The 23,553-nt window shown below is 47.7% G+C and overlaps 1 protein-coding gene and 1 long non-coding RNA gene across 7 annotated transcripts in view; one reads left to right on the top strand and one right to left on the bottom strand.

The window, feature by feature from the left end:
- Positions 1–7,515, top strand: part of LOC134968584 (uncharacterized) — a 124,568-nt gene extending 117,053 nt beyond the window's left edge. For all 4 annotated transcript variants that reach the window (XR_010189334.1, XR_010189332.1, XR_010189331.1 and 1 more), the window contains 2 exons: positions 5,891–6,037; positions 6,934–7,515. This is a non-coding gene — a long non-coding RNA (uncharacterized LOC134968584). The remainder of the gene's footprint in view (positions 1–5,890; positions 6,038–6,933) is intronic.
- Positions 7,511–23,553, bottom strand: part of ZNF143 (zinc finger protein 143) — an 80,295-nt gene continuing 64,252 nt past the window's right edge. For all 3 annotated transcript variants that reach the window (XM_063944079.1, XM_063944077.1, XM_063944078.1), the window contains 5 exons: positions 21,344–21,523; positions 19,304–19,531; positions 9,993–10,120; positions 9,420–9,557; positions 7,511–8,480 (listed from right to left, as the gene is read on the bottom strand). In XM_063944079.1, the coding sequence (XP_063800149.1) occupies positions 8,397–8,480; positions 9,420–9,557; positions 9,993–10,120; positions 19,304–19,531; positions 21,344–21,523 (758 nt within the window). In that variant the 3' untranslated portion in view covers positions 7,511–8,396. The remainder of the gene's footprint in view (positions 8,481–9,419; positions 9,558–9,992; positions 10,121–19,303; positions 19,532–21,343; positions 21,524–23,553) is intronic.

Below are 23,553 nucleotides of genomic sequence, written 5' to 3'. Positions count from 1 at the left end.
CCATGCGTGGCATGGCTGCTGGAGCTTGCAAGTGGCATGCACTGCATATAAAGGATTCTAGTGATTGTAAATGGAAGTGCACGGCCTAAATGGATACTGATGATTGCAGACTGAAGTGCACAGTGTAGAATGAATGCTGATACTTACAGACTGAAATGCACTGCATAGAATGAATGCAGGTGATTGCAGACTAAAGGTCACTGTACAGAATGAATGTAGGTCATTGCAGGCTGAAATGCACTGTGTATAATGGATACTGGTGTTTGCAGTCTGGAGTGCTCAGTGTAGAGTAAACGCAGGTGATTGCAGTCTGAAGTGCACTGTGTAGAATGGATACTGGTGTTAGTAGTCTGGAATGCACAGTTTATACCGAATACAGATTCTTGCTGATTAAAGTCAGGAACAGCAACAGGAATTTATACTAGGAACCGGGACAGTACGAGGAGTAACAATGGAGCCAGTAGCAGACCTTAGGAGTGACGTTGTTCTGGCAATGATCTGTACTCCAGAGCAGTCTTAAATAGGCAGCAATCTACCCTGATAGGCTGCTAGAGTCAGCTGATCTCAAAACAGCTTGCGATTGGAGAACGGAGTGTCAGCTCATAGGAATCAAGGTGGTGGCGCCCATGCACTGCTGACTTGAGAGAAGAACCAGGAGACATGCCAACCACCTGGCTGATATATGCCACATATGTTTACTGATAGAATTGTCACATACAGTAGGGCCTGATTCTGAGTTGGGAATAAAGTTTGAAAGAGCAACTAACTGAGCCCCCTGGTAAAACCATGTTGCACCGCAGGTGGGGCAAATGAAAATTGTGTAGAAATGTCTGATTCAGAGTAGTATGCAAACTCGCTGGTTTGCGCACTATGATGGCGGGTTGACTGAGCATTCGCAGGACCCACATGTGCAGAATGGATCCTGCATTGTTGCTTGAGTGGTAGGGGGACCATTCTACAAAACGGGGGGTGCCATGGTCAGGGTCTGTGTCGACTCCCTTGCCCTGGCAGAGTGAAAACACCGACCATCCAATGGTAACTGAGAATTACTCAGATGGGCGATGTTTTCGCAGGTTCGACGACGCAGCAGCGGATCACAGAAGAAGACAGTAGGGCGTCCACTAACACAAGACACGTCCTGTAGCATTAGCACATTCATACACAGAATCTGCATCCATCTCTAAATAGTGACGCACGGTCAGAGGAGGCAGAGCCTCTCCTGTCATACTCCAGAATACTCCAGACTTTTGCTATAAAAATTTAAAATAATACAAATAAGATATTTATAACTTATAAATATCATCTTTGTATTATTGTAATCATTGCTATAGTCAAAACTCACCGATTCTCCAGCCCTCTGCAGGAAATACAGGGAGTGTCAGGGAGAGATAAGAGGTGAGGCAGCTGTGAGCTCAGTCTCCCCTCTAGAGCTGAGGACGGGGCTGCACCATGGCCAATAATACTGCTAGAAAGACAGCACGGGGGGGGGGGGGGGGGGGAATTGCTCTCAGAACTACCTCACGGTGGGTATACTTTGTGTTAGATGAGCTATCCATGAACTTCCCCAGCGCTCACCCGGGAGCAGCCAACTTGATGGAGTAGCTGATCATCAAGACAGCTAAAATGCAGGGGAAGGTGAACTAAACTGAAATAAAGGCCAGGATGTAATAAAGTTCGAATGCAGGATGACGGCCAATCGCTGAAATTTTTTTTTTAAAGGGGCAATCATTTAGGTGTCATGGTTTAGCCTTGTAAAAGATTGCCCCTTTAAAAAAAACTTCAGAGTTCGGCCGGCATCCCGCACACCCGCCGGAATCGGACTTCGTTACGTACCGGCCAAAATCTAAATTGCAGTATAATAATAAAGCTTTCCAGCATTTGTGGGCTACATGCAAAAGCAGCCAGTATTTACCCTGCATGCATAAAAATGCATGTATTTGCTCTCCTTGCATTGCAGCTTGGTGTGTCCAGGTGCACAGTTACTTGCTCTTTACTTTATTCCCCACTCAGGCCCATTGTCAAGAGATGAGACACGGATGGGCATGAACAATTTTTGTTGCCTTCCCACCCCTTATGCTAGGCATGTCCAAACTGCGGCCCTTCAGCTGTTGAGAAACTACACATCCCAGCATGCCCTGACACAGATTTAGCATTCTCTGACAGCAAAACTTTGTCAGGGCATGCTGGGATATGTAGTTTCACAACAGCTGGAGGGCCGCAGTTTGGACATGCCTGCCTTCTGCAAACTACATTAACTTTCACTGTAGTATTTGTCTGCTTATTAAAATAAAAAAACTGCAGCACTTTTAGCACAACTAGCAAGCTATAGCCACGGATCTAGGGGGTGATCCGACCTGATCGCTAGCAGGCTACTTTTAGCACTGCTGCGATCAGGTAGTCATCGCCTACAGGGGGAGGGGGATTCGCTGTGCAGGGCTGCAAACCGCTGTGCAGAGAGCTGCACAAACAAAAGCTTGTGCAGTTTCCGCACAGCTCAGGACTTACTCACCCGCTGCGATGCTCTTGTCCGGAGCTGACGTCAGGATCCCTCCCTGAAGACGGCTGGACACAAATGCGTTCGCCCGGACACGCCTTCAAAACGGGGAGTAGGCACCCCCGGCCGGCCTCTTCCTGTCAATCTTCTAGCATTCGCCGCTGCGAACGCTTTCCTCGTCCATTTCGTCGCTGCACGGCGACGGCAGTCATCGGGCAGCGACCCGCATACGCAGTTCTGACCCGTTCGCACAGCTGAAAAAAATTGGAGCGTGCGAACGGGTCGGGAATGACCCCCCTTAATCTTTAACAAGGAAATTTCCTACATTTTTCATTTCCTACATTTTTCTGCCTCCGGAAAACTTTCTTCCCCAGGTAGCCTCACTGTGGGCACGGGTGGTCTTCAGGTTGCCGGCTGTCAGGATCCCGGCGCACAGTATACCGGCGCCGGAATCCCGACAGCCGGCATACCGACACTTTTTCTCCCTCGTGGGGGTCCACGACCCCCCTGGAGGGAGAAAAGATAACGCGCGCCAACGTGCCCGCAAGGGGCTCATTTGCGCTCGCCACACTGCCGGTATGCCGGTGGTTCGGGCTTCCGGCGCCGGTATGCTGGTCGCCGGGAGCACGGCCGCCGGCATAACATACTACACCCTATGGGCACATCCTGGAGACGTGACAGGTCAGGAATACAATCGAATACGCTGATCCCCAGTTATCACAGTAATGGGTCTGTGTATTACTGTGAATATTAGTTAATTAGTCTAGTAACAAATCCAGAATTAGTTTTCTTTTACGATTTCTAGTATCGATCAAGCACCGTAAATGTCTTATGACCTTCATACTATTTGATTCCAGCTCACAAAGCTTTGAAACTCAGTGAAGCAAATATAAGACCCTTTTTTCCCCAACTTCAATCACAACTTAATGACAGCTTAGCTCCCCGCCGTGAACAGAGCTGCGTTCCGTTCAGCACCTCTGAGTAAGGGAACCATTGTCTGTGTTTTGCTGGGGGGCTGTGAAAGTTCATTGTAAAATAAATAACAGACAACTGCAAGTCGTCTTCTATTCTCACTTATTATATTTAGGGGTTATTTATAATAAACCTTTTATTATGTTTGTATACTTTTTCATACATTAATTTTTTTTGTGCTACTTTGAGACAATTAATACTTTTTATGCCCCGCGATGCAGCCCCTACCACCAGCATTTCATCCCATTACAGTTTAACAGTTTATAAAGCCATTGAGTACATCATGCAATCAGACTTCCTCAATTGTAACAAATGTATTTCCATAGGCCCTCATTCCGAGTTGTTCGCTCGGTAATTTTCTTCGCATCGCAGCGATTTTCCGCTAATTGCGCATGCGCAATGTTCGCACTGTGACTGCGCCAAGTAAATTTGCTAAGAAGTTTGGTATTTTACTCACGGCATTACAAGGTTTTTCCTCGTTCTGCTGATCGTAGTGTGATTGACAGGAAGTGGGTGTTTCTGGGCGGAAACTGGCCGTTTTATGGGAGTGTGTGAAAAAACGCTGCCGTTTCTGGGGAAAAACGCGGGAGTGGCTGAAGAAACGGGGGAGTGTCTGGGCGAACGCTGGGTGTGTTTGTGACGTCAAACCAGGAACGACAAGCACTGAACTGATCGCACTGGAAGAGTAAGTCTCGAGCTACTCAGAAACTGCATAGAAAAATCTTTTCGCAATATTGCGAATACTTAGTTCGCAATTCTGCTAAGCTAAGATACACTCCCAGAGGGCGTCGGCTTAGCGTGTGTAATGCTGCGAAAAGCGGCTAGCGAGCGAAAAACTCGGAATGAGGGCCATAGTGTTTTCTTTTTTTGTCGATTCAGCCGATCAAATAAAATTGAGTGCTCACTACAGCCATATATGGTGAAGGGAATGATTACCAAATTTGTTATATTTGGAAACTTTGACGATCACAGCCATCACACACAGGAGATCCCTCTGTGAAGTCTGTGACCTTTGTCCACAGCATTTGCTGCTTATACACCAAGGTCATTTAACAAGTGAGTACACAGAAATAGCTCTGACTGGGGGCTTCTAAATATATACATTTTGTGCTCACCCCCTTTCGGTCGTTTAAAGTAAGGGGTCTATTTACCTAGCCTTGGAGAGAAAGAGATAAAGTGGATGGAGATAAAGTACCAGCCAACCATTATTTGGAGCAGCACATTTACAATGTAAAGGAATTTGGGTTTGGTCCAGTTTTACAGAATAAACCATCCTGAAGTTTGCGAGACAGCCAGCAGTCTCTCGTGCCAGCTGTCCGCATACTTGATGCACACTTATTGCTGCACACTAAGCACTCCAGAAACCCATGGAGTCAGCCTGAATGATTGTCACTGAGCTCAGGGTGGCTCTTTAAAGAGAACAGGACACAAGTCGGTGAGGATTCTGGTAAACTGGCTGCGGTAATGGGTGAAGTCATTTCACCTTTGCCCTACAGCCAACACATTCACTGCACGTCTTCTGTAATCCTCCAGGAATGTGGAGCCTATAGACGTGACTCACGCTTATATTACTGAGACAATCAGTGAGTCTCTGAAGACAATACGTGGAACAGGGCATTTAAATGAGGTTCCCTCAAAAGGCCCCATCTATGACCACGTGTACATTTACATGCCGATGCTACTGCAAGGAACAGTGTGCAAATTGCTAAGTACCCCCCCCCACCACCACCCCACACACACCTTCTCACAAACACCCAATCCCACGTGTAGAAACTTGAACAGCCTCAGTCTTCTACATCTTTGGAAGCTGGGGAGACTGGGCCACAAACTACATCCAATGGTAAATCTATCTTGGGTCCAGGGTGTGCAGCACCAGGTCCCCTGTCCCCATCCGATACGCCACTGGCTGCCCTCCCTATACTCAAATGGCCACGCCATCTTTCTGGTGATCTATTCAGAAAGACGGCTCTACACGGGAGCAACAAAGCACCGTATTTCAGAATATAGCACCCGAACGATGGCACCACCAGGAAGGGGAGTGGGGTGCGGTTGGGTGGCCGAATATGGTTGGAGGCACTGCACATTGGACCTCCCAGTGTTTAAATTGGTTCTTAAACAAATTGTGATTACTGGTGATACCATTGTGTGGTATTTCACTTACATGTATGTTCAAGGAAGAGGGCATCTGGCAAAAATTGTCCAGCCCCAGGCCAGTGTAGGGGCCGAGCAGTGCAGCGGAGGCATAAGCCCCAGGCCAGTGTAGGGGCCGAGCAGTGCAGCGGAGGCATAAGCCCCAGGCCAGTGTAGGGGCCGAGCAGTGCAGCGGAGGCATAAGCCCCAGGCCAGTGTAGGGGCCGAGCAGTGCAGCGGAGGCATAACAAAGCTGGTGCTGACTGGTGATTTCTTTGCCACTTGGACATATAGGGACACGATATCACCCAGACTTCACCTCAAACCCCCTAGGTCTGCACAGGAAAATATGTGAAGTGGAGGAGAAGCTGGGGTGAAGACCATTCAATGTAACATCACCTGGCATGGAACTGCCCCCATAGTATACTTCTGAGAGCATGGGTAAGCAAAACTAGATTTTTGTACATGGCATAGGGAATTGTTTCTGCTGTACTAGAGGTTTTAGCAGTATTAGGGGTATATTAAATTGAAGTCGAAAACTGCCGTCTGTCGAAAAGACGGCAGTTTTCGACTTTTTAAGGTCGAATCCTGATTCGACCTATTCAATATTTCCCTAAATTTTTCGACAAGTCGATGAATTCAACTTGTCGAAAAGCACGTGTATCGGCGGAATAGCTGCCGATCCACGTGCTTGTGTCGACAACGGTTTTGGCCCCCTTTTCGACCATCCCAGTCCGACATCAAAATGATGTCGGACTGAGATGCGGACCCAGAGGAGGAGAGCTGCAGGGAGACGGGGGGACAGCCGGCGGGCATACAGGGGAGATCAGCGCTACAGTAGCGCTGCAGCAGGGTGTCACACAGCCACCCGACCTCACAGCAGTGTCCACCCGGCTCCAGCACGCTTGCTGGAGCCGGGTGGACACTGCCGTGAGGTCGGGCGGCTGTGTGACACCCTGCTGGCAGAGCTACTGTAGCGCTGATCTCCCCTGTATGTCCGCCGGCTGTCCCCGCAGCTCGCCCCCCCTATCCTCCACTGCTTTCCTCATCTCAATTCGACTTGAAAAAGTCGAATTGAGATGGGATTGAATAGGGGTTGTCGGATCCATTCCGACAAATACATGTCGGAATGGATCCGACTTTAATTGAATATACCCCTTAGTGATGCTTATTGGTGAATGTTGAACTGGTGGCACAAGTGCGCATTTGACGGATATCGACCAGGTGCATATACTATCAGAGCTCTTTCTTAATTTATGCACATTGCATCTGTAACCAGGCTCAGAAGTCCCTTTACATGGAGCATATTGCAAATCTCTGCTCTCTCTTAATTACAGTTCTGCTTAGCCCTGAAGGAAGACGACGATCTCTCAACACATTTCTTGAAGATTAAACTGACTCCCAATAAAGAGTATCTCTTCATTTTCCATACTCATCAGTACAACCAGACGAGTACAACTATGTTTTCAGATTTTGGGACAATTCTGTGTATAGAGGCGTCTAGCCAAGTGCAGGTGGTATTTCATGAAGGTCAAAGTGAAGGTGGAGGACGCAAATTACAGGAGAATTTGACACATCTGTTCTGGAGGATGAAAGCAGCTGCCACAAGGCGGTGTATGCAATTATCACACGGGAAGATGCAAACAAGCCGCTTCTCTACCTGTGTGACCACGGCAATAACAAATCACTACTGTCTGCGTCTACCAGTCACACAGGTGTTCCCTATAAACTGCATAAGTGCACGGGAAGACAACAACGCATGAAACCGCATCGTTAGAAGTTGCAAGCAAGCTATATAATTAGCACACGCAGAGATAGAGGAGTTTGCCTGAAAATTGAAAGTCTACATAAAAAAGTGGTTTATTCACATGTAAACGAAAGACGCTAAAACACGAAAGAATGATTAAAGTTCAGTAAAAAAAAAAAAAAGCAAAAGTTTATTGCATCATTGTACATATAAAACAGTGTCTATAAATAAATTGAAGTTTGTGTTTGAGATCTCAGACGCAGCCCAAAACATGACCAAATTACCTGGGCAACAAACCCCCCCAAAAACATAAATAGAGAAACTGGCAAACACCCGTAGGCATGGGGTATTATTGATGAAATTCTCAGACGGCTGCATCCTCTCATCTGTGTGTTATCCGAGTAACATCTAGGCATGACGGATGGGACACGACTTCCCAAGAGATTATTTGGATCCTTATCATGTAAAGGTCACAAGAGTATTGTCAGGAGATAATATTATAGGCCGGACAGTGACCGCCGCGGACCACAAGCTATACCCAGCGCCCTCCGCTTGTCTGTCCTCCGAGATTCCCAGACATGCTCAAAAATGTCAAAATAATTCAATATTTTCTTTGATGACATACACAAAATATATACAGAAATTACAGGAACAGGAAACATTCAATTCCTTTAATATTCCACAAAACGGGCTTTTGTACATAATTCTTCTCAAAGATAAAATAGTATTAACACTTTTAGTATTAACAGTCTCTATTTACAAAAAGTACAGGTCCAGAGAGCCGGAGACTTACTGAGGCAGACAAAGGTGCGTCATCTCCGAATACTTATCCTGATATAGAGGGGGCCGCAGGGAGAGGCAGTGCCAGTACTGAAATGTATCAGGCTTCATTCATAGTCCTGGAAAAGATTAATTATCTTACAAATCCATATATAAAATACTAGGCTTAAATATCTGTATTGGTTGATGAATTCCTCATGTACAAGACTTTGATTGGACCGAGGTGGGTACAGTACGCAGGGTTGTAGGGGTGGGTGGAAAAGTGTTCACAGGTTAATCGTCCATGCCAGGGGATTCCCCCTGCTGTATCCGAGAAGCTATACGGATGGCTTCCTCCAAGGACTGCTGCTCGCCCAGCTAAGAGGGAAAGAGAGAGGGATGGAATCAGACTACGGGACCCTGAATCTCTGATTGATAAACATTGCATGATGACAATAAACCATTATTAAGGGGCATGGACTGACTAATGACCAGCCTTCTGGTGTCTACGTACTATTATCTCCTATATACGACACAAGGGGGTCATTACGAGTTGTTCGCTAGCTGCAGTCGGTCGCTGTGCAACGATGAGGCAAAAAAATGGCACTTCTGCGTATGCGGCACAATGCGCACGCGCAAAGTAAAATTCCAACGAACGATGTCGTTTCACACAGGGTCTAGCAACGCTTTTCAGTCGCACTGCTGGCCGCAGAGTGATTGACATGAAGTGGGCGTTTCTGGGTGTCAACTGACCGTTTTCAGGGAGTGTTCGAAAAAACGCAGGCGTTGCTGGCCGAACGCAGGGCGTGTTTGTGACGTCAAAACAGGAACTGAACAGTCTGAAGTGATCGCAAGCGCTGAGTAGGTTTTGAGCTACTCTAAAACTGCAAAAAAAAAACTTTGCCGCCGCCGCTCTGCGATCCTTTCGTTCGCACTTCTGCTAAGCTAAAATACACTCCCAGTGGGAGGCGGCATAGCGTTTGCACGGCTGCTAAAAACTGCTAGCGAGCGATCAACTCGGAATGACTACCAAGGAGGCTTTTATCTACAAATACATGAAGTTGGTAATAGGCATGAAATACTACACATGGAACAGATTTTAACCAACTGATATACCCCCTGTGACACGTTTTCCCTGACAGCGCCCCCTGGTGTACAGTGGGTTATAGGGGATTCTATGACGCATCAGTGAGCTGGAAGCACAGAGTGTTTCAGTGATTGCTGTACCTATGTACTGTGCACATTTTCTGCACTTGTTTTGGCTGTAATAAAAGGAGTGACAATAAAGCAAGTGGACACGTGGGTCCCAGCAATTACCTGCACCGCGATCTGTGTGCCATTTGACGTGGCCAGCAGGGTGACCGGCCTGGTTTCCGTGGTGATCAGATGGTGCTGTTGACCCATTTCTGCGGAGGCTGCGTGGAATGCGGATAAGTCTTGTGCAACTATCGCTACCTGCAGCGGAATAAGGGAGGCCGAGACTTAAGCGGAATTAACACCGATATTTACAAGATTCCTAAACGGTTATATTTATTACGGGATGTAGTCAGGATCCCAGCGGTCAGAATACCGGCGCTGGGATCCTGACCGCCAGAATGCCGGCAGCGGCGCCATAGCTATTCCTACTCGTGGGTGACCACCCACAGAGTGGGAATAGATCCTGATCCTGAGCCATCTAGCCTGCAGCGCGGTGAGCGCAGTGAGCCCACAAGGGGCTTTGTTGCGCTCGCCCCCCCTGCCGGCATTTTGGCGGCCGGGATCCCGGCGTCGGTATGCTGACTGCCGGCATCCTGTACCCAATGCATTTATTACAGATCATACAATTCAGTATTCTCATGTGCACGGCCTATTCCTGTACACATATGGTGATGTCACAATCGTCACACTCACGTGTTGTGTGCCGTCCTGGGATATAAGTGCCAGCTGTTGTCCGGACTGGGTCACCGCTGTCGGTAACCCGTCCTCCGTCTCCATGCCTGTCACATACGCTATCTGTGAGCCTTTCAGGACATCCTCCGCTGTAGCGACACAACATAATAGACAATACAGCATTAGTGCGCTGTAATAAAACATTTCCTAGCTATGTTCCCAGTTATTAACATTTATAAACTTTTTGGATAGAACCTATAACAAAAAAAGGGGCAATAGCTTCAAATAAACTACCTACTGGGCATCACTGCACACCGAAGCCTGAGTATTATGTATCCCTAATGCTAATAGTTGCCATCCTTAAAAAGCTCTTACAAACGGTTGAGCTTCTCTGTCTTGCATCACTGGGTTAAGAAGAAAAAGTGATTGGTCTGCAGCCTCATAGGTAAAAGACAAGTGTACACACTGGTGAATCCACACAGGTGTGGCCAATGAATTCCATGAAGCATAACTGACATGCTATGCTTTTCTGTTTGACCCCTTTGTCCTACGCAATGCGTCTGTTTTTGTTGTTGTGGTGAAATCATTTGGTACAGCATTACATGGTGGAAAATCAAAATAGCATTATTCTTTAATGCTTCATATATGTATAATTCCGCATCAAACTGCAAGAATTGTGCCAACGTAGTACTAATTAGAACAAAGTCAATGACTTCTTGTATTAACTCTGCATGATAAGAAACTTAGGAGATGTGTCCTGTGCACCGAACGCATGCCACGCACACGTGGTAATGTATTGGGGGAGAGGTATCCAGCTTTGGGCAGAGATAACGTGGAAATGTACCCCCCTGTTAGAACCTGGAGCTGGCACCGCTACAACAACCCAAAGGGCAAAGATGAGACAGACACGAAGGACAGAACTGAGATAGTCAGATGAGTGGGGCAGAGATGAGAAAGACATAGATGGGCTGGGGACAGAGATGAGACAGACAGGTGGGGGGGGGGAGTAAGGGGACAAAGATGAAAAAGGGAGACTGAGGAAGAAACATGAGAGACGAGGAGACAGATGGGAAAGACAGACGGAAATGAGAGCGAAGCAGACAAGGAAGGGGACAGAGATGAGAGAGAGCTAGAGGAAGAGGGGGGCAGAGATGAGTGAGACAGGTATGGGGAGGTGGGGACATAAAATAAGATTTTACTCACCGGTAAATCTATTTCTCGTAGTCCGTAGTGGATGCTGGGAACTCCGTAAGGACCATGGGGAATAGACGGGCTCCGCAGGAGACTGGGCACTCTATAAGAAAGATTTGGTACTATCTGGTGTGCACTGGCTCCTCCCACTATGACCCTCCTCCAGACCTCAGTTAGGATACTGTGCCCGGAAGAGCTGACACAATAAGGAAGGATTTTGAATCCAGGGTAAGACTCATACCAGCCACACCAATCACACCGTATAACTCGTGATACTATACCCAGAACAGTATGAAATATAACTGAGCCTCTCAACAGATGGCTCAACAATAACCCTTTAGTTAGGAAATAACTATATACAAGTATTGCAGACAATCCGCACTTGGGATGGGCGCCCAGCATCCACTACGGACTACGAGAAATAGAATTACCGGTGAGTAAATTCTTATTTTCTCTGACGTCCTAGTGGATGCTGGGAACTCCGTAAGGACCATGGGGATTATACCAAAGCTCCCAAACGGGCGGGAGAGTGCGGATGACTCTGCAGCACCGAATGAGAGAACTCAAGGTCCTCCTCAGCCAGGGTATCAAATTTGTAGAATTTAGCAAACGTGTTTGCCCCTGACCAAGTTGCAGCTCGGCAAAGTTGTAAAGCCGAGACCCCTCGGGCAGCCGCCCAAGATGAGCCCACTTTCCTCGTGGAATGGGCTTTCACTGATTTAGGATGCGGCAATACAGCCGCAGAATGCGCCAGCTGAATTGTGCTACAAATCCAGCGAGCAATAGTCTGCTTAGAAGCAGGAGCACCTATCTTGTTGGGTGCATACAGGACAAAAAGCGAGTCAGTCTTCCTGACTCCAGCCGTCCTGGAAACATAAAGTTTCAAGGCCCTGACTACATCCAGTAACTTGGAATCCTCCAAGTCCCTAGTAGCCGCAGGCACCACAATAGGTTGGTTCAAGTGAAAAGCAGATACCACCTTAGGGAGAAACTGGGGACGAGTCCTCAATTCTGCCCTATCCATATGGAAAATCAGATAAGGGCTTTTACAAGACAAAGCCGCCAATTCTGACACACGCCTGGCCGAAGCCAAGGCCAATAACATGACCACTTTCCACGTGAGATATTTCAGATCCACAGTTTTAAGTGGTTCAAACCAATGTGATTTTAGGAAACTCAACACCACATTGAGATCCCAAGGTGCCACGGGAGGCACAAAAGGGGGCTGAATATGAAGCACCCCCTTTACAAAAGTCTGAACTTCAGGCAGTGAAGCCAGTTCTTTCTGGAAGAAAATCAATAGGGCCGAAATCTGGACCTTAATGGAACCCAATTTTAGGCCCATAGTCACTCCCGACTGTAGGAAGTGCAGAAACCGACCCAGCTGAAATTCCTCTGTTGGGGCCTTCCTGGCCTCACACCACGCAACATATTTTCGCCAAATACGGTGATAATGGTTTGCGGTTACTTCTTTCCTGGCTTTTATCAGCGTAGGAATGACTTCCTCCGGAATGCCCTTTTCCTTTAGGATCCGGAATTCAACCGCCATGCCGTCAAACGCAGCCGCGGTAAGTCTTGGAACAGACAGGGCCCCTGCTGTAGCAGATCCTGTCTGAGCGGTAGAGGCCATGGGTCCTCTGATATAATTTCTTGAAGTTCTGGGTACCAAGCCCTTCTTGGCCAATCCGGAACCACGAGTATCGTTCTTACTCCTCGCCTTCTTATTATTCTCAGTACCTTTGGTATGAGAGGCAGAGGAGGGAACACATAAACCGACTGGTACACCCACGGTGTCACTAGAGCGTCCACAGCTATCGCCTGAGGGTCCCTTGACCTGGCGCAATATCTCTTTAGCTTTTTGTTGAGGCGGGACGCCATCATGTCCACCTGTGGCCTTTCCCAACGGTTTACCAACAGTAGGAAGACTTCTGGATGAAGTCCCCACTCTCCCGGGTGTAGGTCGTGTCTGCTGAGGAAGTCTGCTTCCCAGTTGTCCACTCCCGGAATGAACACTGCTGACAGTGCTAAGACGTGATTTTCCGCCCATCGGAGAATACTTGTGGCTTCTGCCATCGCCATCCTGCTTCTTGTGCCGCCCTGTCGGTTCACATGGGCGACTGCCGTGATGTTGTCTGACTGGATCAGTACCGGCTGGTTTTGAAGCAGGGGTTTTGCCTGACTTAGGGCATTGTAAATGGCCCTCAGTTCCAGAATATTTATGTGCAGGGAAGTCTCCTGACTTGACCATAGTCCTTGGAAGTTTCTTCCCTGTGTGACTGCTCCCCAGCCTCGAAGGCTGGCATCCGTGGTCACCAGGACCCAGTCCTGTATGCCGAAACTGCGGCCCTCTAGAAGATGAGCACTCTGCAGCCACCACAGTAGAGACACCCTGGTCCTTGGAGACAGGGTTATCAGTTGATGCATCTGAAGATGCGATCCCGACCACTTGTCTAAGAGGTCCCACTGGAAGGTCCTTGCATGGAACCTGCCGAATGGAATTGCTTCGTATGAAGCCACCATTTTTCCCAGGACTCGTGTGCAGTGATGCACCGATACCCGTTTCGGTTTTAGGAGGTCTCTGACTAGAGATGACAGCTCCTTGGCTTTCTCCTGCGGGAGAAACACTTTTTTCAGTTCTGTGTCCAAAATCATCCCCAGGAACAGTAAGCGAGTGGAAGGAACCAGCTGTGACTTTGGAATGTTTAGAATCCAGCCATGCTGTTGTAGCACTTCCCGAGATAGTGCTACTCCGACCAGTAACTGCTCCCTGGACCTCGCCTTTATAAGGAGATCGTCCAAGTACGGGATAATTAAAACTCCCTTTTTTCGAAGGAGTATCATCATTTCTGCCATTACTTTGGTAAACACCCTCGGTGCCGTGGACAGTCCAAACGGTAGTGTCTGGAATTGGTAATGGCAATCCTGTACCACAAATCTGAGGTACTCCTGGTGAGGAAGGTAAATGGGGACATGCAGGTAAGCATCCTTGATGTCCAGGGATACCATGTAATCCCCCTCGTCCAGGCTTGCAATAACCGCTCTGAGCGATTCCATCTTGAACTTGAATTTTGTTATGTATGTGTTCAAGGATTTCAAATTTAAAATGGGTCTCACCGAACCGTCCGGTTTCGGTACCACAAACAGTGTGGAATAGTAGCCCCGGCCTTGTTGAAGTAGGGGCACCTTGACTATCACCTGCTGGGAATACAGCTTGTGAATGGCCTCTAGCACAGCCTCCCTGCCCGAGGGAGTTGTCGGTAAGGCCGATTTGAGGAAACGGCGGGGGGGAGGCGCCTCGAATTCCAGCTTGTACCCCTGAGATACTACTTGAAGGATCCAGGGATCCACCCGTGAGCGAGCCCACTGATCGCTGAAATTCTTGAGTCGGCCCCCCACCGTACCTGGCTCCGCCTGTGGAGCCCCACCGTCATGCGGCGGATTTGGAAGAAGCGGGGGAGGACTTTTGGTCCTGGGAACCTGCTGTGTGTTGCAGCTTTTTCCCCCTTCCTCTGCCTCTAGACAGAAAGGACCCGCCTTTTCCCCGCCTGTTTTTCTGGGGTCGAAAGGACTGTACTTGGTAATACGGTGCTTTCTTAGGCTGTGAGGGGACATGGGGCAAAAATGCAGACTTCCCAGCTGTTGCTGTGGAAACAAGGTCTGAGAGACCGTCCCCGAATAACTCCTCACCCTTATAAGGCAAAACTTCCATGTGCCTTTTAGAATCTGCATCTCCTGTCCACTGCCGAGTCCATAAGCCTCTCCTAGCAGAAATGGACAATGCACTTATTCTAGATGCCAGCCGGCAGATCTCCCTCTGTGCATCTCTCGTGTATAAGACTGAGTCTTTTATATGCTCTATGGTTAGCAATATAGTGTCCCTGTCTAGGGTGTCAATATTTTCCGACAGGGAATCTGACCAAGCAGCAGCAGCACTGCACATCCAGGCTGAAGCAATAGCTGGTCTCAGTATAACACCAGTGTGTGTATATATAGACTTTAGGATAGCCTCCTGCTTTCTATCAGCAGGTTCCTTTAGGGCGGCCGTATCCGGAGACGGTAGTGCCACCTTTTTAGACAAACGTGTGAGCGCTTTATCCACCTTAGGGGGAGTTTCCCAACGTGACCTATCCTCTAGCGAGAAAGGGAACGCCATTAGTCATTTTTTTTAAATCACCAATTTTTTATCGGGGAAAGCCCACGCTTCTTCACACACATCATTCAATTCCTCAGATGGGGGAAAAACTATTAATAGTTTTTTCTCCCCAAACATAATACCCTTTTTTGAGGTACCTGGGTTTATATCTGAAAGGTGTAATATCTCTTTCATTGCCTCAATCATGCCACAAATGGCCCTAGTGGACATTAAATTTGACTCATCGTCGTCGACACTGGCATCAGTATCCATGTCGACATCTGTGTCTGCCATCTGAGGCAGTGGTCGTTTCAGGGCCCCTTAAGGCCTTTGAATCATCTGGGCAGGCACGAGCTGAGAAGCCGGCTGTCCCGCATTTGGCATGTCGTCAAATTTTTTTATGTAAGGAGTCGACACTTGCACGTAATTCCTTCCATAAGTCCATCCACTCAGGTGTCTGCCCCGCAGGGGGTGACAACACATTTATAGGCATCTGCTCCACCTCCACATAAGTCTCCTCCTCAAACATGTCGACACAGCCGTACCGACACACCGCACACACACAGGGAATGCTCTTAAAGGAGACAGGACCCCACAAAAGCCCTTTGGGGAGACAGAGAGAGAGTATGCCAGCACACACCAGAGCGCTATAATAATGCAGGGACTAACTGAATTATGACCCTTTATAGCTGCTTATTGTATTAAACTGCGCCTAAATTTAGTGCCCCCCTCTCTTTTTTACCCTTTCTGTAGTGTAGACTGCAGGGGAGAGTCAGGGAGCTTCCTTCCAGCGGAACTGTGAGGGAAAAATGGCGCCAGTGTGCTGAGAGAGATGGCTCCGCCCCTTTTTCGGCGGACTTTTCTCCCGCTTTTTTCTGTATTCTGGCAGGGGTAATTACCACATATATAGCCTCTGGGGCTATATATTGTGGTTATTTTGCCAGCCAAAGTGTTTTTTATTGCTGCTCAGGGCGCGCCCCCCCCCCCAGCGCCCTGCACCCTCAGTGACCGGAGTGTGAAGTGTGTATGAGGAGCAATGGCGCACAGCTGCAGTGCTGTGCGCTACCTTGGTGAAGACTGAAGTCTTCTGCCGCCGATTTTCCGGACCATCTTCATGCTTCTGGCTCTGTAAGGGGGACGGCGGCGCGGCTCCGGGAACGAACACCAAGGACGGGTCCTGCGGTCGATCCCTCTGGAGCTAATGGTGTCCAGTAGCCTAAGAAGCCCAAGCTAGCTGCAAGCAGGTAGGTTCGCTTCTTCTCCCCTTAGTCCCTCGATGCAGTGAGCCTGTTGCCAGCAGGTCTCACTGTAAAATAAAAAACCTAATTTAAACTTTCTTTCTAGAAGCTCAGGAGAGCCCCTAGTGTGCAACCAGCTCGGGCCGGGCACAGAAATCTAACTGAGGTCTGGAGGAGGGGCATAGAGGGAGGAGCCAGTGCACACCAGACAGTACCAAATCTTTCTTATAGAGTGCCCAGTCTCCTGCGGAGCCCGTCTATTCCCCATGGTCCTTACGGAGTTCCCAGCATCCACTAGGAAGTCAGAGAAATAAGAGATAAGGAGAGACAGAAGGGACAGAGATGGGGGGGAGGGAGACAGAAGAAAAACAGCTCATGCAATAGACATTTAAAATATATCATTAGTGTTCTATATCATTCTATCCCATCATCTGCAGTAACCTGAACTCTCAGTCTGTGTAAATTTAGGTTACACCTTGCACAATGCAACCAAGAAGACTCAATTCTGAATCCATCATAGAAAGAAAACAGCAATATGTTACATTTTAACCCATGGTGCAATAATGCACTAACATTCTGGTTACTCAGCAGAAGACACCACTAAACCTCTGATGGGGCTGTTCATTCCAGTCCTTACACAATGGCAGTACTGTTTACATGGTGAGGTCATAGTTAATCATTCACAGTGCGCAAACGCACACTTATGGATAAGGACCATTGATAGGATGAATGGTATTATCCTGCAGAATCAGTCTACAAAGCTCCGACAACTATAATTAGCAGCATACACGGAATATTGTTGTATGCTGCACCTAGTAACACTCCAAAGTTGGCTTTGGAACGATTTATGCCTCATTAAAGCGCCCGCTAGTCACCTGCGTGATTTCATTTTTTGATACTTTAAAGCGGTGTCTTAAAGAGTGTAACATAAGACCTTTACTCTAGCACCCAGTATTACCTCACACCGCTATGAAATAATCTGATTTTATTAGTTTGTTCTTACTACAGCAAGCTGGAGAAGAGATAATGGTCTCCCTCTACTGGTAGAGAAGAGAACTACATTTAAATTATACATTCTCTCACAGAGGATTTATAGTGCGCCCTTCGTCTATATACACTGACAGACTATTTGTGGGCAAGATGCACAATGCAAACTCACTATGAACCAGTAATATCACAGAGGCAGGAGGTACTCTGTGCCACATGTCTCAGATGTGTCACAAGCTCCTAGTGAATTGCAGGGATGGATGCTAAATTGGTAAATGACAGACTGTGTCCATAATGCGTACATAACATGTTTAACAGCACATGACACGCATGTATTACTTTTATCTAACCCGTTTATGGCCATTGTCAGTGTGCGGAGAATGTTACACTAGCTGTGAGGGAAAATGATGTGTGTTTATGGCAGCGCGTCCGGTAGCAGGCTGGAAGTTATGGCTGTTACAGCACAAACAATGGAAGCAGCAAATCTTTCTGAGCCCGCCAGCTGTTCCGGATCACTGGGCCTAAACGGAATGAATGAGTGTGGGGCTCCCGCGTGTGTGAGAGCTGATCCAATGCCAGGTATGGCTGGAGACAAGTGCATACGAAGCAACGGATGCTTCCTGGGTCTCTTTGTTTGCCCAGGATTGGAGGTGCGACGCTCTGGTCTGGCACGCACCCAAAATATGCTCGCCAGGTGTCCGGGACCAACAAATCTGGTATGTGTGCAAAAGCTTTGTTCTTAAAACGGACACCTCTGTGATCCAGGTATCAATGACAACTCAACCACCAGCTGGTTGAGAGATTATCCGGGGTGACATTTACCCAGGACAGACGGGAGGGCTTTACTAACATGACACCTTCATCAGCCATTGTGGCAAATACCATACCATGTTGCAGTGTAAACCTAGCGTCTATTGGGGCGGAGTCAGAAGTGGACGCTATATCGAGTATTTCGCAGCTGGCCGATGGTTGTGGTTCTGCACATGCTGCTACCATTTAGGGGCGGCGATGCTGAGCGCCCCAGAAAACGAGGGGACGTTGACCCCATTTTCTGGCTTCACTGGCTCAGACAGTGTGATTTGGCCAGACATCCTGAGTAACTCAGATGTGATCCGATCGGACGCAGCAGCCAATCAGAGAAGCCGACAGTGGGCGTCTTATAACTTAGGATGCCTCCTTGGCTTTAGCAGAATTTTGCACAGCCGCTGCGTACAAAGGGCCTTATTCAGCCCCTGCGTTCGCATGCAGCGGCCGCGTCCATCGGGTTTGCGCACGTGCACTGGCCATAGTGCGCACGCACAATCTTTCACAATGCGGCCACATCCAGAAAGGATGTGACCGCAAGGTGACTGACAACGGCGGCCGTCGGGGTTGGGGGGTGTTGACGCAGCATTTTGTGGGAGTGGTCCGGACAATGCAGGCGTGTCCGGGGCTGTTTTCAGGGCAGTTGCGTGACGTCATACGCAGCCGCTCCGAGAATAGAAATGGCGCTGGAACACCTGAAGGCACAGCCAGGGGTCGACCTCAAATTGATTAGTTCGCATGCTGATCATCCCCCAGCATGTGAGTAGATGGATGCAGATCTCTGCGGAAGCAATATCTGCGACCGTCTCTGAATAACCCCCAGAGACCCAGCGGCTGTGCTATAGCGTCCACCTCCCATTATCGCTTTCTACAAATGCACAGTATAACATCCTTTACATATTTATCTACTGCGCCCCCCCCCCACAAATTGAAAGCAACTAGATGAGATTGGGGGGGGGGGGGGGGGACGACACACTTACGTGGCTGGGGTACGAAGAAGCTCTCCTGCTCCTCTTCGATGGGCTCAGTGTCGTTGTGTGCCGTCCTCTTGTGCATGGCTAGCGTGGAGATCTGTTTATAGGTTTTGCCGCAGTGATTACAGTTGTACGGTTTGGAGTGGGTGTGGACCACATGGTGTTTGTACAAGCTGGAATATTCCGTGAAACGTTTATCGCAACCCGGCACCGTACACACATATGGCTTCTCACCTGCCCAGGGAGAAGAAATAAATAAGAGTCATGGATTTATATTTTCAGTGGAATGTTTATTTGTGGAAGAAATCCTGTCCCCTATGTCCGGGCACCCGCTTGGGGCAGTTGCCCCTGCTGGCCCTTGCTGTATTATTCTGCACCACGGCTCACAGGCTGGAGCTTGGGACTACTGCAGGTGTACTCGTTGGGCGGAGAGGGGATTATTACACAAATAAATAGAAAACCAAGACGTTTGGTGAAGTTATTCTTTAATTACCCCATTCATTTTAGTATTCTAGGTTTTAAAAGCTGTAGCCTGCAGTGAGGTCCATGGCACCCTTACTAGGACAGATGGCCGGAACGGTGGGTGTGGCTAACTGGCCTCATCTCACACAGGGGTCTATTTACTAAGCCTTAGATGGAGATAAAGTGCATGGAGTCCCAGCCAACCAGGGGGTAAATTTACTAAGATGGGAGTTCTATTTAAGATGGGATGTTGCCCATAGCAACCAATCAGATTCTACTTCTCATTTATCTAGCACCTTCTAGAAGATAATACCTGGATTCTGATTGGTTGCTATGGGCAACATCCCATCTTAAATAGAACTCCCATCTTAGTAAATTTCCCCCCAGCTCCTAACAGGGCCTTCCTACCTCTATGTCTGTCTGTTTTTACCCAGTTTTGTTCTATTACTGTTGTTCTAATTGTAAAGCGCAACGGAATATTCTGCGCTATATAAGAAACTGTTAATAAATAAATAACTAACCCACCATGTGACATGATAGTTAGGAGCTGATTGGCTGATACTTAGGGGTATATCCATTAAGTGTCGGAAGCTGCCATCTTGTCGGAAAGACGGCAGCTTCCGACAGATTTAGGTCGGAAGCGGTGCCGACCTATTCATTAGGGGGCCGTTTTTTCCGACAAGTCGGGAATTCCTGACTTGTCGGAAAGCTGTCGGAATACACATGGATCGGTGGCTTCGGCAGAACGGCGGCCAAACCAGACAGGTTTAAGCCCCGTTTCCGACAATGTCAATCCGATTTTTTTTAAAAGTCGGATTGGCAGTGTCAGAACGGAACAAACCTGTCGGGTTTGGCCGCGGCACTGAATACTGACCTGTCGGATCCTTTCTGTCGGAAAGGATCCGACAGGTATTGAATACACCCCTTTATCTCCGTCCACTTTAATTCTGTTTAAGGCTTAGTAAATAGAACCCACAGTGTTTTAGATCTGTAGGCTCAGTACAGTTCTACAGACAGCAATGGCTGGGGAAATGGGTCTGAGTTATTCTACGTTGTGTTAATGTGGGGGGTCCAAAGAAACAGGACAATTTCTTAAAGACACGGTTGTGATCCCCCAAATTTTCCATTCTGTTTAAAATGTTAATACAACTACTTTATCCTAATTTAAGTAGGATCAAATGTATCTTCATTTTATTGCAAATAAATATATAGGTGCTAATTACTATGCATTTGTGTTAGTGGGGGTCACCTGACTGAAGGTAAACAAATCTTTGCCACAGGTTACAATAGAACAGTGCCTCTAGTGGCCACATGACCATGGAACAGAGCAGAGCACTTGCTAGTTCTCAGCCTCATTTATATGTGGATGTAAAAGATACGCAGGAAACGTACATTCAAGAATGTGTCTGGACATTGCACAATTTCCAGTATATATTTATACTGTAGTTGCATGTATGTTATGTATGTATGACCTAAAACAGGGCACATACTATACGTGTATCCAAAGCAGAGACGCTTGCAGCTCTGAATAGAAAGTGCATAATGGATTCGTCCCATATAACTGTACAGCGAGGTGCCGGGTACCTGTGTGTATCCGAACATGGTTCTTGTAATTGGTTGCGCTGGCGAACGCTCTACCGCAGCCCGGTTCTGAGCAGTAGTACGGCCGCTCCCCGGTGTGAGTGCGGATGTGGACTTTCCGGATGTTGGACGTGGTAAACGATCTTCCGCAGCCTTCAAACGGACATTTAAACGGCCGCTCTCCTGTAGTCAAATAAACAGAACACGACTCAACAAATCACCATTAACTCTCTGAAACAAATTGTTTATATGGCTGGGTGGAAGCTGAACAGGTCCGGCCATTCCACCAGATCACAATGGCTGCCCAGATCTTGTTGCTTGGCAACCAAGGGGATCTCATGTAAGGAGATTGGCGGACGGCTGTACAACTGTGTCTTTCACTGGTCTTACGTTTGGAAATAATTTTGTCCTGACACATCCTGCAGACTAAGGGGGAGATGAACCAAGCCTTGGAGTGAGATAAAGTGCAGAATTTTTCCAAAGCAACCATTCACCTGGTAAATGATATTTAGTTATTTAGATATTTAGTTATTTAGTTATATAGATATTCAGTCTATGAAACAACAGTTTGAAGATGATCGGTTGCTATTGGCAACGACTTGATACAGTATCACTGTAGATGTGGCCAACAAAATACCACCAACCTTGTACCAATAAACACTTTTGTACTTGACTTTTAAGTACTTCATTTTGCTTAAAAAAAGAAAAAAAGGTCCTGGTTTATCCATAACATGGGTTCCGGAACTCGATCCACAAAGCCCCCTTACAAGCCAGGATTTAAGGATATCCACGCTCGAGTACAGATAATTAAATCAAAACAAGGCAAAGAAACTAATAAAGCCACCTGTGCCCACTTGTGGCTACCCCTAAACCAGGACTGCCAGGGGCTTTGCGGATCGAGTTTGGCAAACACTTTCACTTTATTATTAAGCACAGGGACTCTGTTGAAAATGGGCCAATTTTTTGATCCACTGAAACAAAATAAAACATATACACAACAACAAAACGCTGCCCCCCAGTCATAATATCATGGAAAATGTCAGAGTACTCCGTGGCTATAGCAGTAACTTTTACATGTACTGTAGCTTCTTGCTCTTATTACATTCCGTAAGATTGGCTGTACGCTGCTCAGCGGTCTGGCTGCCGAAAGGTTAAAAACTAATCTGATGCAACCCATCTGGTTACAGCTGTGCAGGAAAGAGAGATTTGTACCCGATATCGCTGTGACATCAGCAGACAGCCAATCACATTCCCCTCAGTCTTTTTAAATCTGATCGGAATGTTTATTTCTAGATGCTCCCACTGGTGTCTGATCCCCGTCTGCTTTCTAAGGACAGCAACTTCCTTGGCAGAGGACACGATGTTCTGTTCAGCGGCTGAGCCTCCCCGCCCAGCACTCGGAAACCTGCATTCCCTGCCAAGCCGCCGTCTGTTAGAGAATGTTATGTAACGACACGATGCTAAGGCAACAGGAACGCCCATAATACACAGTCTGACTACGTCGTGGCGGGATCTACTCCGCAGCACAGGAGAAGTAACGGCAATACTGACACGCCTGAGAGCTGCAGACCAGCCAAATAGTACAACGCGTTCCACCTCCCTTCCAGCTTTATAGCAGAGTTGTAGAAAACATGCAGAATAATATTGTTACATTACGCATCCTCATGATGTGGAAGAGAAGGTAACCGATCGGTACACCTTGTAATATGTCAGTTTGGAAGGAACAATAATAAACCAGGTGGATGCAGCGGGGTATAGTACCAGCAGGTAAATTTATATTTGAGGCCTAACCCTGACTGGCCCCTTCCACGGCCTAACCTTAACCCTCTCCCAAGTGCTCTGTCGAACTTAGCCCATGGCGATCATTTAACGGTCAACCTTTTGACCCTGGTGACCTACGTATGTACGGTCTATCTACCATCCGGATACCTTTATCCACATTGTATAGTTAGTGTTACTACGGGGCTGCTTCCGAGTCTGACGCAAAGTAGCTGTATGTGCGCGATGTGGCGGAAGCCTGACCGTTATGCTAATGCCACTTTCTATAAAGCTAATGAGAGGATTAGTGCGGCTTCAGGTAGGCAACCGCTCCTCCCGCTGTTTTTCTGTTCACAGTCGAAACCGGAGTGGTTCGTATTGGCACCTGCACCACGCTAGGTGCAAGAGATCTGTCAGAAACAGGATTCCCTTCCCCATAGAGACGGAACTGTAGG

Source organism: Pseudophryne corroboree, chromosome 11 (assembly GCF_028390025.1).
Source record: "Pseudophryne corroboree isolate aPseCor3 chromosome 11, aPseCor3.hap2, whole genome shotgun sequence".
NCBI lineage: Eukaryota > Metazoa > Chordata > Amphibia > Anura > Myobatrachidae > Pseudophryne > Pseudophryne corroboree.
Note: the sequence above shows the minus strand (reverse complement) of the source record. Positions and strands in the feature narration are given on the sequence as shown.